Source organism: Gekko japonicus, unplaced genomic scaffold (assembly GCF_001447785.1).
Source record: "Gekko japonicus isolate JY-2015 unplaced genomic scaffold, Gekko_japonicus_V1.1 scaffold337, whole genome shotgun sequence".
Classification (NCBI taxonomy): Eukaryota; Metazoa; Chordata; class Lepidosauria; order Squamata; family Gekkonidae; genus Gekko; species Gekko japonicus.
Genome location: NW_015175365.1, coordinates 574,033 through 589,243, shown reverse-complemented (window position 1 = coordinate 589,243; position 15,211 = coordinate 574,033). Strand labels below are relative to the sequence as shown.

General features: G+C 46.5%; 1 protein-coding gene across 2 annotated transcripts in view; it reads right to left on the bottom strand.

The window, feature by feature from the left end:
- Positions 1-15,211, bottom strand: part of MAPRE2 (microtubule associated protein RP/EB family member 2) — a 128,955-nt gene that overhangs the window by 56,584 nt on the left and 57,160 nt on the right. For both annotated transcript variants that reach the window (XM_015425461.1, XM_015425459.1), the window contains exon 2: positions 14,490-14,617. In XM_015425461.1, coding sequence (XP_015280947.1) covers positions 14,490-14,610 — 121 coding nt within the window. In that variant the 5' untranslated portion in view covers positions 14,611-14,617. The remainder of the gene's footprint in view (positions 1-14,489; positions 14,618-15,211) is intronic.

Here is a 15,211-nt window from a genome sequence, read left to right as displayed (position 1 = left end):
CCCGATAGGCAAAAAGCTAGTCCCGCAGGGTTTCCGAAAAGGGAGGAAGGGTGGGGGAGCTTTGGTCACACTGCAGGGCAAAGGAAGACTGGTGCTTCCCAGGCTTGCCCTAACAGCTGGCTCCAACAGGGCCTTTCCCCATTGGACAGCTTTCCCCCCATGTGTTTCCATTCAAACTGTGGGGGGTAGGCAAATGCTGGCTCCTGCATAATCAAGCAGGAACCGGTCATATCTGAACCAGGGAATAACTTCCTTCTCTCTCTAAGACCAACAATGGTTTATTCAAGGTATGAGCTTTCGTGTGCATACAAGTTCATACTTTGAATAAACCTTTATTGGTCTTAAAAGTGCCACTGGACTCTAAATTTGTTCTACTGCTTCAGACCAACACAGCTGACTACCTGGATCTTCTTTCTCTCTCTACACTCTTGCAGCTTCTGTACTCTACTGGGGTTGTGATTGCTGTTGCTGCTGTCTGCCCAATTAATGGGAACACAAACAAAAGTAGTGGCTGCCTCTGCCTTCCCTTGCACATTAGGACACAACTTCTGCAGTATCCCATGGTGCTTGATCATTAAGATTTCAGACCCCCTGGGGCATTACATTTTTCAGAGTGCATTTTACATTTCAAGGCAGAGAAGATAACTGCTCCTTGAAAGACTCCTACGTCTATTACTACTACTACTACTACTACTACTATTATTATTATTATTAATAATTATTATTTATTTATTTAAATTATACCGTGCCCTATCCCATGAGGGGGCTCAGGGCAGCTTACAACACAAGAATCATAAAACAATAAAAGTGATAAAACCAATAAAACAACAGACAGCACAACAAACAATAACAGAAAGGATCCTTGCCTCATGTCAGGTGAATAAAAACTCTCAGTGTCAAGTAATGTTAACTAAGAAGCAGGGCACTGGGAAGGGGCCTTGAACAGGGGAGGCCAGAATGGTTGAACATCCACCACCTCAACCAAAAGCCTGGCAGAACAGCTCCATTTTATAGGCCCTGCAGAACTATAATAGGTCCCACTGGACCCTGATCTCAGGTGGGAGCAATTCCACCGAGTTGGGGCAAGGGCCGAAAAAGCCCTTGCCCCAGGTGAGGCTAAGCAGATGTCCCTCAGGCCAGGGATCACCAGGAGGTGCTGACTGGAAGAGTGTTACCCCCCCCCCGGGGCTGATATGGGGAGAGGTGATCTCACAGGTATGATGGTTTCAGGCCGCATGGGGCTTTAAAGGTCAAAACCATAACCTTGAACAGGATCCAGTATTCAATCTGCAGCCAGTACAGTTGGTGCAAAACCAGCTGAATGCATGCCCACGAAGGCGCTCCTGTCAGTAAGTGTGCCACGGCATTCTGCACTAGCTACAATTTCCAGATCAGGCCCAAGGGTAGCCCCGCGTAAAGCAAATTACAGTAGTCCAGCCTGCAAGTGACCATTGCATGGATCACTGTAGCTAAGTCCTCAGGGTAAGATGGGGAACCAGCTGCCTGACCCAGCTGTAGACGATAAAAGGCCGATTGGGCAGCCGAAGTGACCTGGGCCTCCATAGTAAGCAAGGAATACAGCATCACCCCAAGACTCCTTACCTGAGGTGCTGGCACCTATGGTGCCCCACCGAAGACTGGGAGCCTGATTCCCAACCCCAGTCCCCCACAACTCAAGGACAGGACCTCCATCTTCGTTGGATTCAACTTCAGCCAGCTCTGCTGCAACCATCCAGCCATGGCCTCTAATGCATTGTCCAAAATGTCTGGGGTGGTGTCCGGCTGGCTGTGCATCAACAGATAGAGCTGCATGTCATCCGCATATTGATGACTACACAGCCCAACCCCTCAGACCAACTGGGTAAGGGGGCGCATGTAGATCTCTTCCTTTAATCACTGCCCAATCACTCAATCACCACAGCATCTGATTAAGACACCATTTTGTTAGCTTGGTCGTAGTTATCACAATTGGCTACGAGACAGTTGAGTCCTAATGTGCGTTCAGGTCATGAGAAAGATAACATTTCTAGATTCCATAAATGGAGCAGTTGGTCAAAGAGCCAAACTGGGCTCCATTCTGAGTGATACTCACGTCCTAGTGTGAGATGCCAGTGCTGCTGCATCAGCTAGGAACACTGATCACAGTACTAATATGTATAGCATTTACGTGAGAGGGTGTCCAATAAGATCAACACAACCACATTTGATTTCAAAACAGGAAGCTTCTTAGAAATCAGGGGATTATTCAAAAGAAAGCTGAAAGGGAGATCAGACCCCTTCAGGATGCTTGGAAATTATTTGAATCCACAATAATGTAGGCTCAGCAAGAATACCAGTTATGCGAGGGGGTTGGTGGGTGGGTTAAGCATTGCTTCTACCACGCATCACTCCTCCCATGCAACATGCCCTGCAGAGGAACTTCTCCATGAAGGTTGCCAAAAAGTGTAGTAGAGGCAAATATATGTGGTTGGGTTTGGTGGTTGAAATCTCTGACATCTCTGAAAGAGATTACGGTGATGGACATGTCAGTGCAAAACATGACATTAGCCCTGCTTTGGCAAGAGAAACCAAGGAGCAACGTAAGTTTTTATTTATTTATTTATTTATTATTTGTATTTGCAGACAGGCTCAGGGTGGCTTACAGTGGTCGGTACAATGTACCTGGTATACATACAACTTTTAAAACAGTTTAAAACGACCATTGGTACTCACCGTGAGGGATCCTTCTCCTCTGAAGTCAGGAGGACATCTCTATGGGTTATTCCCACCGTACCTTTAGGGAGGCAGGAAATAGTTTCCCCCCCTTCCTGTTGGTGCCTCCGGAATAGCCCATCCTCAGTTCTGGGACTCCGAAAGCAGTGCTAGTCATCTAACCTGAAAAACCTTGCCCTAGAAAAACATAACTTCAAACAGTAACTTTAACTTTGCTCAAACTTGGCAATTTCAAAAGGAAAGACTCTGCAATCACGCAGGTCCGTAGAAAGAGAAGAAAGGAAGGGAGAAGACTTCAGCACAGAAAATGATATCAGAGAAGATGACAGCGGGAGGGCCGAGATGTCCACCTGACCTCAGAGGAGAAGGACCCCTCACGGTGAGTACAAATGGTCGTTCTCCCTCTGAGGTGGACATCTCTATGGGACCTCCCAGGGCAGTGTCCTTCATTCTGGTGGGTCGTCATCTTCTTCCACTGAAACGACGTGCTGAAGAATTCTTCTCCCAAAGGCCGCATCCGCAGAAGCAACAGTGATCTTGTAGTGACGTACGAAAGTGGAAATGGAAGACCAGGTGGCTGCTCTACACACCTTCTCTACAGATGCTCTGTTGGAAAATGCTGCCACGCTCCTCAAGGAATGAGCCGTAATGCCACTAGGAACCTCCAGTCCCGATGCCTAATATGCCTCTATGATACAGGCCTTCAGTGTCGAACTGATCGCAGACTTGGACATCTTCTCTCCCTTGCGTGGCAGAGAAATGTTGATGAATAGAGACCCCGTCTTCCTCCAAGACTCCGTTCTAGCAATAAAGATTTTGAGTGCCCTTTTGACATCCAAGGTATGCCAGAGTTGTTCCTTAGGATGTTTGGGATGAGGACAGAAGGTAGGCAAAGTTCCTGTGAACGGTGAAAGGTCAAGGCCACCTTTGGCTGGAAGGTCGGATCGGTCCAAAGCACTACCTTGTCTTTGTGAAAAACGCAGAGTGACGCTCTAGTTCACAAGGCTCCGAGGTCCGAAACTCTCCTGGCTGATGTGATAGCCACTAGGAACAATGTCTTCATCCTCAACCATCGCAGTCCTACCTCCCTAAGAGGTTCGAACAGGGCCTTGGTAAGTGCATTCAACACTGTATTCAATCTCCACATCGGGAAATGATGTAACTGTGATGGAGACTTGATGGTTGCGCCCTGCAGAAAGAGCTGGATGTGCGGATGTCTACTAAGCTTGAAGCCCTCCAAGGAAGGTAAGACTGAGGGTAACGCTGCTAGCTGTCTGCGAAAAGTAGAAGATTTCAGACTTGTGTCCAATCCCTCCTGTAGGAACGAGAGAAGAGAAACTACCGAAGGTGACAATGGATCCACACTCTTACGTCTACACCATCTCACGAACGCCTTCCATGTGATATTATATATACGTGTGGTGGAACGATGTCTGGATGCCAGTAAGGTGTCCAAGACCTGAGGAGAATATCCCTGTCTTGCTAGATTGTGCCACTCAATCTCTACGCGGTCAATCATAACCATGCTGGATCTGGGTGCCACACAGGGCCCTGAGACAGCATATCCGGGGACACTGGCAGGACCATTGGTGGAAGTGTCGACATCTCTCGCAGAGCCAAGAACCATGGCCAACGCCCCCATCCCAGAGCCACCAGGATGACGTCTGCCTTCAGTTCCCTGACCCTGCGAATGGTTCTGGAGATCAGAACAAATGGCGGGAATGCGTACAGCAAGCCCTGAGGCCATGTTGCCATGAGCACATCCATCGCCTCCACCTCCTGGTGGAAGTACCTGCAGAAGAATCTTGGAACCTTTTGATTCTTTGGAGACGCAAACAGGTCCACTAGCGGACATCCGAAGTGGTGGATCAGCGTGTTGAAGAGTCGTGGGTGAAGCGACCACTCTCCCTCCCTCTGCTGACCCAATCTGCTTGCACATTCTTGATCCCTCTTATGTGTTCAGCCCTCAGGGAAGCAACGTTCCTCTCTGCCCAGGACAGAATCTTCATCGCCTCCTTGTGCAGCTGCAAGGATCAGGATCCGCCTTGTTTGTTGATGTGAGCCTTGGCAGACATGTTGTCCGTTCTCACCAGGACGTGTTGATTGCGAAGACGAGAGGAGAAGTGAATCAGGGCAAGATGGATCACCCTGAGCTCCAGGAGATTGATGGGAAGCATCTTCTCGGCCAGAAGCCATGATCCCTGGACTGGGGAGCCGTCTAAGATCACCCCCCATCCCTGGAGACTGGTGTCTGTAAATATCTCCCTGGTATGACAGATGTAGAAAATCTTGCTGGTCAGTAGGTTGTCCATGTTTGCCCACCAACGGAGGCTCTTCTTGACCATGAAGGTCACCTGAAGATTGATGGACTTCTTTTCCATGATGGAAAGTTGGTAAGGACGGTGGAATACTTGCAGTGGTCTGGCATGCATACGTGCCCATTGCAGCATCTTGATGCTGGAAATCCTCAGACCCAGATGTCTGGCCAATTCCACGAGAGGCGACACCCTGCTGCGGTAAACTCTCGAAGCAAAGTCCTTGATCTTCTTGGCTTTGGACCGTGGAAGGAAGAGAGACTTGCGAGCCATATCTATCACAGCGCCAAGATGTTCGACATGTTGAGTCAGTTCCAGAGAACTCTTCTCGAGGTTGATCATAAATCCGTGTCTCTGCAGACACTGCAGTGTCCTCTCGGTGTTCCTGACGGATTCGGTCTGACTGCAGGCCCGGATCAGCAGGTCGTCCAAAAAAGGATGAACATGTATCCCTTGATTTCTGAGGTGTACCACAGGATTGATGATTAACTTGGAGAACAGTCTGGGTGCGTGGAGAGCCCAAATGGAAGTGCCCTGTATTCAAAATGGAAATTGTAGATACAAAAACGAAGGAATCGTTTGTGGGCCTGATGAATGGGTACATGCAGGTATGCCTCCAAGAGGTCAATGGAGGTTAGATATTCATTCGGAGATAGAGAGTCTGCAACCACCTTCAGAGTCTCCATACAAAAATGCCGCAGTCGGATGAATTTGTTCAAGAACTTGATATCCAAGATCACTCTCCAGTCTCCGATCTTTTTGGGGACCATGAATAATATGGAGTAGACACCCTGTCCCCGCTCGCCCGGGGGAACTGGTTCGATTGCCTTGATGTCTAGCGGATGTTGTACAGCCTTGGTGATGATGGACCTCGGGCTTGCTTGCGGGAGACCTCAGGAACCTCTCTGGTGGCTGACGCAGAAATTCTATGGAATATCTGTGGGACACGACCTCCACTGCCCAAGCATCCACCTGATCCTCTGACCAAGTCTCTGCAAAATGGAGAAGACGTGCCCCCACCGGAATAGGAGGATAGTCATGCCTGTTTAGGCTTGTTGTCCCTGTCTCCCCTGTCGTTTTTGTTGAACGGAAATCTGTGGAACCTGGACAAGAAGGAACCACGCTTGCTGGATTGCTTGGATGGTTCCCAAGACGTTCTCTTGGTGTCATGGTGAAACCTTGGCAAGGAGTGGTGGGAGCAAAAGGACTGAAAATTTCGTTTGTCAGGTCACCTGAGAGATCTGGGTATGGCCTTTTTCTTGTCCCTGGTCTCCACCAGGATCTCGTCTAGAGCCTCACCAAACAGCCTATCTCCTTGAAATGGATAAGCAGTCACAATGGACTTGGATAAGGCATCGGCCTGCCACGCCCTAAGCCAAAGAAGTCTCCTTGCAACCGTTGTGGAAGCCATGGCTTTGGATACAAAGGAAATAATGTCTAACGTGGCATCCGCCGTGAAGGAATTGGCCTTGAGGATGCGAGAAGCTCCCTCTAATAAACTGTGATTGTCCTCTGGAATGAGTTGGATCAGCTTCCTCAACCAGACGATAGCAGCCCTAGAAGCAATGGATGCTGGGGATGCAGCTCTCACCATCATGGCCAGCGCCTCATGGATCCTTCGGAGTGCTGCCTCCACCTTCCTATCAGTAGACTCCCTGATGTTGCCTGAACCGTCTTCAGACACGAGACCAGATGATTGTATCGCTGCTACGGGACCATCCATGGGTGACACTTGTAATAACTCGTTAGCATAATTAGGCAGTGCATACAATTTCTTGGCAAATGCAGGGAATTGCCTATTGACTACAGGCTTGTCCCACCCTGATCTAAGCTGACGTTCTAAATACTCAGGGAACGGGAAAACCTTCTCCGTATACTCCTCTGGAGGAAAGAATTCAGAATTGCCTCCAGATCTGGACTTAAATTTTGCTCTAGCCGCCTTCTGGTACTCTGAAGGTGGTACATCACGCACCTCAAGGGCTTTAATGGCCTTATTCAGAAAGTACTGATAGTCCTCAGCCTTAAAGAAACGACTGGACTGCTCTGAAAGTTTCAACTCTTCTTCCTCCTCATCTGATAAAAATTCACCCTCCTCCCTGTCCCCAAGGGATGATGCAGTGAATTCAACTTCCTCCCTCCAAAGTTCCTCAACTGGGCTTCTAGGGATAGAGGGGGGGAAGAGCCTTTTTAGCTGCCTTAGTTGGCCAGCCAGAGGGTGAAATACCTGGAGAGGGAATCTCAGGATGAGCAGGAGCAGTGGGCCGGAGCTGGGCAATTTCCTGTTGAACAGTTTGCCGGATGATGCCCATAAGGTCAACAGGCTGGAGAAAATTCCCTTGATCAGGGGACTTACCCCACTGTGCGCCAGATGCAGAAGCTTCCTACTGTTGTAAGGCAGTCAGGGAGAGGCATAGCCGCCCACCTTCAGCCCCCGTGGCTGCTTTAGAAGCTCCTTGGAGTTCACACAGGCTCGAAGCTGTGTCCTCAAAATGGCCGCTGCCAGCCCGCAAGCGTGCCACAGAAATGGTGGGCTCTTCATCTTCAGGCTGTTGGCGGCGCTTCTGGGTGTGCTGCGCCACCGCCAGACCAGCCACTGTCATCAGGGGAACGCAATCAAACCGCGAAGGCAAATCGGCCCCGGGAACGTCGTGCGCTGTCACCGCTGCGTCGAGCACATGTCCCTCTTCGCCTGAGGAGAACTCCTCGGGAACCTCCTTTGCTGCCATCGTGGCAGCCGCGATTCGTCTCTTCAGGTCAGTGGACCCCTTGTAACTTCGCTCCAAACAGAGCAGAAATAAAGAAAGGAGCAGAGAGGAATGAAAAAAGGAGGAAAAATAGCAAGGTAGACTAGCAAGAAATGGAAGGAAAGGGAAAACAAAAGAGACCACAGCTGAAGCCTAGCAAGGATTGCTGCTGCTCCCTAATGAGGCAGGAACAGAACTGGGGATGGGCTATTCTGGAGGCACCAACAGGAAGGGGAAAAAACTATTTCCTGCCTCCCTAAAGGCACGGTGGGAATAACCCATAGAGATGTCCTCCACCTCAGAGGGAGAACAATTAAAACATTCATAACATTTAAAGTGCTCGCAGTATTGATAATTCATTAAATTAGATGGCGCGCTCTAAATCTACTGTCCTGGTTCCCAATCTTCCCGATCTTCTAGTCTCCTATGTAAGTATAGCTCTAACTCTGCATTAGGGCCAGCCTTATACTACAGTATTGTTAGTGGTAATGGTGGGCGGCTCCTAATTGAAAGCCTGGTGAAAGAGCTCCGTGTTGCAGGCCTTGTGGACCTTCAAAAGGTCCTGCAGGGCCCTGATCTCTTCCGTGACCACATTCCACCAGTAAGGAGCCGCCACCGAAAAGGCCCTGGCCCTAGTGACAGTGAGCCTGGCATCTTTAGGGCCTGGAATAGTTAGCCAATGTTGTGACCCCCACTGTAGTGCTCTCTGGGGTATGCATGGGGAAAGGCGGTCCCTCAAGTATGCTGGACCCTGGCCATATAGGGCTTTAAAGGTAAGTACCAGCACCTTGAAGCGAATTCGGTATGCTATTGGCAGCCAGTGCAGTGACCTAAGCACAGGCTGGATGTGCTCCCAATGCGGGAGGCAAACCTCTCCATCTTTCTGGAACCTGAAGGCTGAGCATATTCTACATAAGTGAACAATCACAGATGGAGCAGTATAGTGAGGAAGGGGAAAGAAAAGTAAAATCACAAGTTACATCCACTTTTTAAAAAAAGTTTTACTGCAACATGAGTTTATTATAGGTGATCAAAAATCAACAACGGAGCTGTGTTCTCACATGATCACACGATTCTCTGCCCACCCTGTTTTATTTTATTTTATTTTATTTTTATTTAAGGATCATGGGTTATCGCATAGAAATAGCACAATGCCCTTTTTTGGTTTTTTGCATTTTGTGTGTGTGTGCACGTGTGCCAATGGCTGGAAGTCATGGCAACCTCTGGCAAGTCCTACTGGGGCATGGAGGACGTTCAGAGAAGTGGCTTGACAGCCTGCCTCTGCCTCCTGGCCCTGGTATTCTTTGGAGGTCTCCCATCCAAATACTTGCCAGGGTGGGCAAGGCTTAGCTTCCAAGATCTGACAAGATTGGGCTTGCCTGGGCTATCCAGGTCAGGGCAACACAATATGTCTTAACAACCTTTTAAAAAACCCTCATATTTGCAGAACCTCACAACAATTCACTCTCCCCTCTGTCTAAAAGGCAGTTGATTTTTTTATGTTAAGACTTATTTCTGCAAGGGACTGATCCTCTATGGTCATCATCAAGTGAAAAAAGTAACTGAAGAGCACTTCCATGAAGTCCAGCAATTACAGTTTCTCTTTCGGACACACACAAAAATGACTGTACCCATATCTATACCAACCAGCCCTTAGTTTCATACTATTACCTCTGCCAATTAAAACCCTCTCTAAATAAAAGTTGGATTTCACAATATTCTGAGCAAAGATTCTGCAGCCCCCAAACAGCTCAGCTGCAGGATGGGCCTCACACTGTCTAAACCTGAAAGAGAAAGAAGTCAAAGAAGTAGTGTCAGGTCACAGATCAGTTACATGCAGGTCATTCAATAATTCTTTGAACATTTTAGATTTGCTATGATGATCTTATTTACTCTTTTATCTTTTGTTTCAAAAATCAGTGTTCCGTGAAGCATTTCCAGTCTGCATACACCATAACATCAGCCCCCATAAAAATCTGCATTTACAAAAGATTTCGGAGAGCACGAGTATGTGGGAAGGGTTGAAATATTTAGGAGCAACTAGGCTGCATACAATGCCTCACTTTGGGAACATTTGCAATTGGACTTTCAAGGACTGAGTTGACAACTAACTTGAAAACAACCACCTGAGCCATTCCAAAGGTATCTGACTGCTCTTCCTGTTTACGAAAAGGGGGCTCTTGTTTGTCCCAGTCTCATTTTATTTTTGTTTACTAGAATTTAAAAGCACTGATCTGGATGGCCCAGGCTAAGCTGATCTCAGAAGCTAAGCAGGGTTGGTATGGCCCAGTATTTGGATGGGAGACCACCGAGGAATAATACTGCCAGCTGAAAGATGGCATAAGAAAAGAGAGCACAGCCCTACTGCCTCTTAACTAGGGGGGGGGGGAGTAAATACCCTACAGGTCATCAAATAAGAAATAACAGACACAGCAACAGGAGGGAGGAAAGGGAAAAGGGAGAGGCCAGTCTAGGATGGAAACCGTTGCTGCCCTCAGCCGTAAGCCTGGCAGAACATCTTTGTTACAGGCCCTGCGGAACTGCATCAAATCCCACAGAGCCCGGATCTCACGCGTCAGAGCATTCCACCAGGTCGGTGCCAGGGCTGAAAAAGCCCTGGTTCTACTCGAGGACAGCCAGATGCTTTTTGGGCCAGGGATCACCAGTAGGTTGTTATCCACTGAGTGTAAAGCTCTTTGGGGGATGTACCAGGAGAGGCAGTCCTGAAGCTATGTGGTCCCAGAGTGTTTAGGGCTTTAAAGGTTAATACCAGAACCTTGAACCTGATCTGGTATTCAACCTGAAGCCAGTACAGCTGGTGGAGCACCAGCTGAATGTGGGCTCTGAACAAGGTCCCTGTGAGAACACGTACTTCTGCATTCTGGGCCAGTTGCAATTTCTGGGTCAGTCTCAAGGGTAGCCCTTTATAGAGTGAGTTACAGTAGTCTGATCCGTTGCATGGATCACTGTGGCTAAGTCAGGGCAACACAGGCAGCGAACCAATTGCCTAACCTGGTGCATCCAGAATCACACCCAGACTTCTGACAGCTGGCATTGGTGTTAAGGGCACATCATAAAGAGCTGGGAGTCGGCACCCTAACCCTGAATTTCCCCAACCCAGCCACAGAACCTCCATCTTAGATGGATTTAGTTTCAGCCAGCTCTGTTTCAACTGACCAGCCACAGCCTCCAAACCCTTGGCCAAGATATCTAGAGTGGTATTCGGCCAGCCGTCCATCAACAGATACATACTGGTGACAACCCAGCCCGAAACGCCATACCAGCTGGATGAGGGGATGCATACAGATGTTAAATAATACTGGGGAGAGGACTGCCCCTTGGTGAACACCACACAACAAAGGGCATTGTGGTGAGACCCTCTCCCCTAGCACCACCCTCTGTTCCCGACCTTGGAGTAATGAGAAAAACCACTTAAAGGCCGTCCCACAGATCCCCACATCGGCAAGGTGGTGGATCAGCACATCATAACTGACCATGTCAAATGCTGCTGTCAGATCAAGTAATAACAGCAGCACTAACATGCCTTGATCCAGCTGTCTACAGAAATTGTCTGTGAGGGCAACCGATGCCGTCTCCATTCCATGGCTGGGGCAGAAGCTGAATGGGAATGGGTCCAGAGTTGAAGAGTCTTCCAGGGAAACCTGGAGCTGTTCTGCTGCTGCTCTCTCAACTACCTTGCCCAAGAACAATAAATTCAATACTGGACAGTAACTGGACAGATCAGTAGGATTCAAAGATGGTTTCTTTAAGAGTGGCCTCTCCACTGCCTCCTTTAATCTCCCTGGGACCATCTCGCCCTTCCTTACCCAGGTCTTGGTCACGCATGCCAGGCCCACTTTTTATGCTGAAAAATAATTCTTAAGCATTACAGTCTTGTTATTAATGGACTTGGCATTGAACAACAACAGTGTTGGAGAAAGGTTTACCTTCTTATCCCCACCACCAGCATGTCTTAGGATGGGCTGAAGGTTGGAATGAATGAATGAATGGCCCAAGTAAATCCTACTCAACCATACATTCATACCAGCTAGTTTTGTATCCAGCAATAGAGGAAAGTCCCAAGCTGCAAAACAGAGCTACAGACAAACTTGTCCCAATATGTTGATTCCCAACTCTAGTTGATTCCCAACTCCCAGGACCCAAGAGTCATTTTCTTTCCCCAGAATCTTCAGGTTCCAACCAAGTTAAGAAGAACAGCACTCACATAGAGATAATGACACTGTTTGTGGTATTTTACATGATATCTGTGGTTGTGATGACCTTAATACTCAAAATGAAGTCACTGATCCACAATATTCACAACTCAGCTGAAAACATTTCTAAAGCCTACTAGTGTCTTGGTAAGTAAAACCTATAAGAGCCTCAACAATGGCTCAGTTCAAATATTATGGAAAAACTCAGCTTGGTCTAATCATATCTGAAAACCCAAATAATTGTCTGAAAGCTCAGTCCATAAAGCAGACAACGGTCTAGTTCTGCTTGTCTGCTTTCATTTTCTATCTGTTGTTCAATCCCAAATCTAGATGCAGCAGCTTCCAGAGGTGGAGCACAGAGAATGTTTGTCAATTCAGACATTGCTACAAACCACAATTAAACTTCACAGACCATGGTTCAGCCAGCTTTTAGAACTGAGCCAGTGAATAGTTACACCATGACTAAGACATAGTTTCTGCAAACTCAGGGGAATCTCCAGGTCTTCAGAACAATCCAAGTGTTTTAAAAAATAATCTGGGAGTATACTCTCCTGGAATTAATAATTCTGCACTTGTCCAGATGTCACCAAAAAAGCCTGCTGACAATGTGGGATTGGCTTGAACTATCTGCTGGACAGTGTCATCCCAATGGGGAGGATTTGAAGATGCCATCAAAACCACTCAAGACCATCTTGTTTACAAAAAAGCACTTTATTATTGTTACTGTTGTTATTATCCATGATTATATTGTTTTATCTGGTTTATGTATGAGCGTATGCCCCTTGTAAGCCGCCCTGAGCCCGCTTGCTGGGAGGGTGGGGTAAAAATGTCTAAATAAATACAAGACTGTTACTAGCAATGGAAACTGCTGGGGGATGTGTGAAGGAGCAGTGACAGCCACCTGAGGCAGGTGATGAGGAGAAGCTAGCTCCATCTCACCTCCCCTGCCTGCTTCTCTCTTCCCTAATTACTTTGGCTTGCCTTCCCCACCCTCCTGCTTCCTCCTCTCACTGTGTTAAGCTAGCATGGTTCTGGGCAGAGGGAGGCAAGCCAGAAGTGGTGCTGATGGACACAAACAGGAGGCAGAGGGAGGAACAAGAAGAGGAGAATGGGAAAGAGCTGCTCAGATTACATTTTATTTGAAAGAAGCACACAAGCAACCTTAAGCATAGATATTAGGGGCTGTGATCACACACTGTGAATACCATTTTATTTTAATGACCTGAAGCCACAATGAAATATTTCTAGAGGATGTTAAAATAATGTAAAATAATATATACTTTTTAAAAACGTAAAATAATGTAATAATTCAAATCACAAGACTATGCTTTCTTTTTCCAGTAAGCCACACCCTAGTAAATCATAACCTGCCGAAGCACATATTACTTCTGAATAGATTTCTCGTCTCCATCAGCCCAGTTTAGAAGACCTTCTTTATGTTCACATCATATGGGAACCACTCACAGCAAATGTCAAATGTGCAGAAGGAAAAAATAAGAAAATACATCTAGTATCTATTAGAAAGACCTTGAAGCAATTTAATAATGATTGCTGAAAATCCATTATGTCCCTTCTCATTTCACATCATTATTCTTGTGAGCTTTTTATAACCCATAAAATGGCTGCCAGGCGACTTGAATACCGCAGTAGATTTTTATTTATCTAGGCTTACACTGGAGACTTTCTGTTACAATATTCAGCTACTTGAACTCCCACTCAGTATTTTATTATTTCCTCCACACAATTTTTTTTTAAACTTTTGCAACCTCCTGCATGAAGATTGTTCCTGATTTTCATGTATTTTGCTCACAAACCACATCGTCCTTCTGAAACTTCAATCTCTTTCAAACATTCCTTTACCAGTGCAGATGCAGCAACTCCCTCATTTGTCACAGAACATCTAAGGACTTCGGTCCACTTGAGTTACTGGGGCAAAGCACACAAACAGTGCATTTCCCAAGGTGCTGGGCACAGCACCAATGGCCTTAACTGTGCTGTCACAACAAACCAAATCAGAGAAAGTCACAACAGGAGCTACCTGCACCACACAAGGAAGAAAATGAAGTGGTCTCGTACACAAGAACTTCTAGAAGAAGCCTAGAAATAAAGAGCTGCCTTATGTCAATGCCAATGGTCTATCCAGGCCACTATTAACTCAGCCACCTGAGGACCAGAAACATTACCCCAAAACCTTGGATCCATATGTCTGGTTCACTCACACTTCTGCTCCACAGGTAAAGATGTTTTGGGCTAAACCTGAGTGAAGTGTAGATCCAAACTAAATATCAAAATCTGAAATATAATAGGGATACTCTGAATTTGTGCATCAGCCCTCCAACAGAATCTGCAGTAAAAAGAAGCCCACAGAGATGCTAAGACATTTAAAGATGCTTTACAACAAATAGCATGTAGTAAAAACAGCATAAAATAATATCGTAGAACAAACATTCAGGTAAATATAGATACATAATCTATACACAACATCTTTCAAAGTTGTGGCTTACCTGAACACAGTTGTTCGACTTTTGTGTAATTTAAAGCTACTATATCATTCACCCATGCAATGATGTCATGTCTGCTCATAGTTTCTTGGGTTATAGAGGTAGAATACACGTTGACCGCCATTCCCCAACTGTAAGATAAAACAGGTAGGTAAGATGTATACTGAAAATAATTGTGTTTTAAAACAGACAGTCTAGCTGTGATCTACGCTGATATGATTAAACCATACTTGAGGTTCTCCAAGTTCATTTTAGCTCTTCCTTCAATATTACTATCATAATGAGGTCTTTCAAAGGGCTCTCACTTAGAAAAAATGCTGAAACACACTAAAAATGTGCTTTTCAGCAGGAACCAGCTTTTCGCTGAGGTCAGGTTGCCTAAGACCCACAGGAGGGATTTTTCAGCTGCACCCCAATGTTATAGAACTCCTTCCCCATTTCTTCAAGCTTTTTTGATGAGTTAGAAACTTAAGACCTCTGAATTGGATTAATTAGGACAGTACCTGCCACTTTTTGGTTACCTTGTGAGTTCCTCCCTGTGTTGTATTGTTTGGTGATTTTAATCAATCTGTGAGGATTGTATGCATTTAATATGGATTGGTTTGGTTTTAATTATGTACACTGCCTTGAGCACCTCTGGGTAGAAAGGCGGTTGACAAATACCCTAAACCAAATATTTGCAGGACATTAGTTTCCATGCATAGCTTCCAAGATTTGCCTTGTTT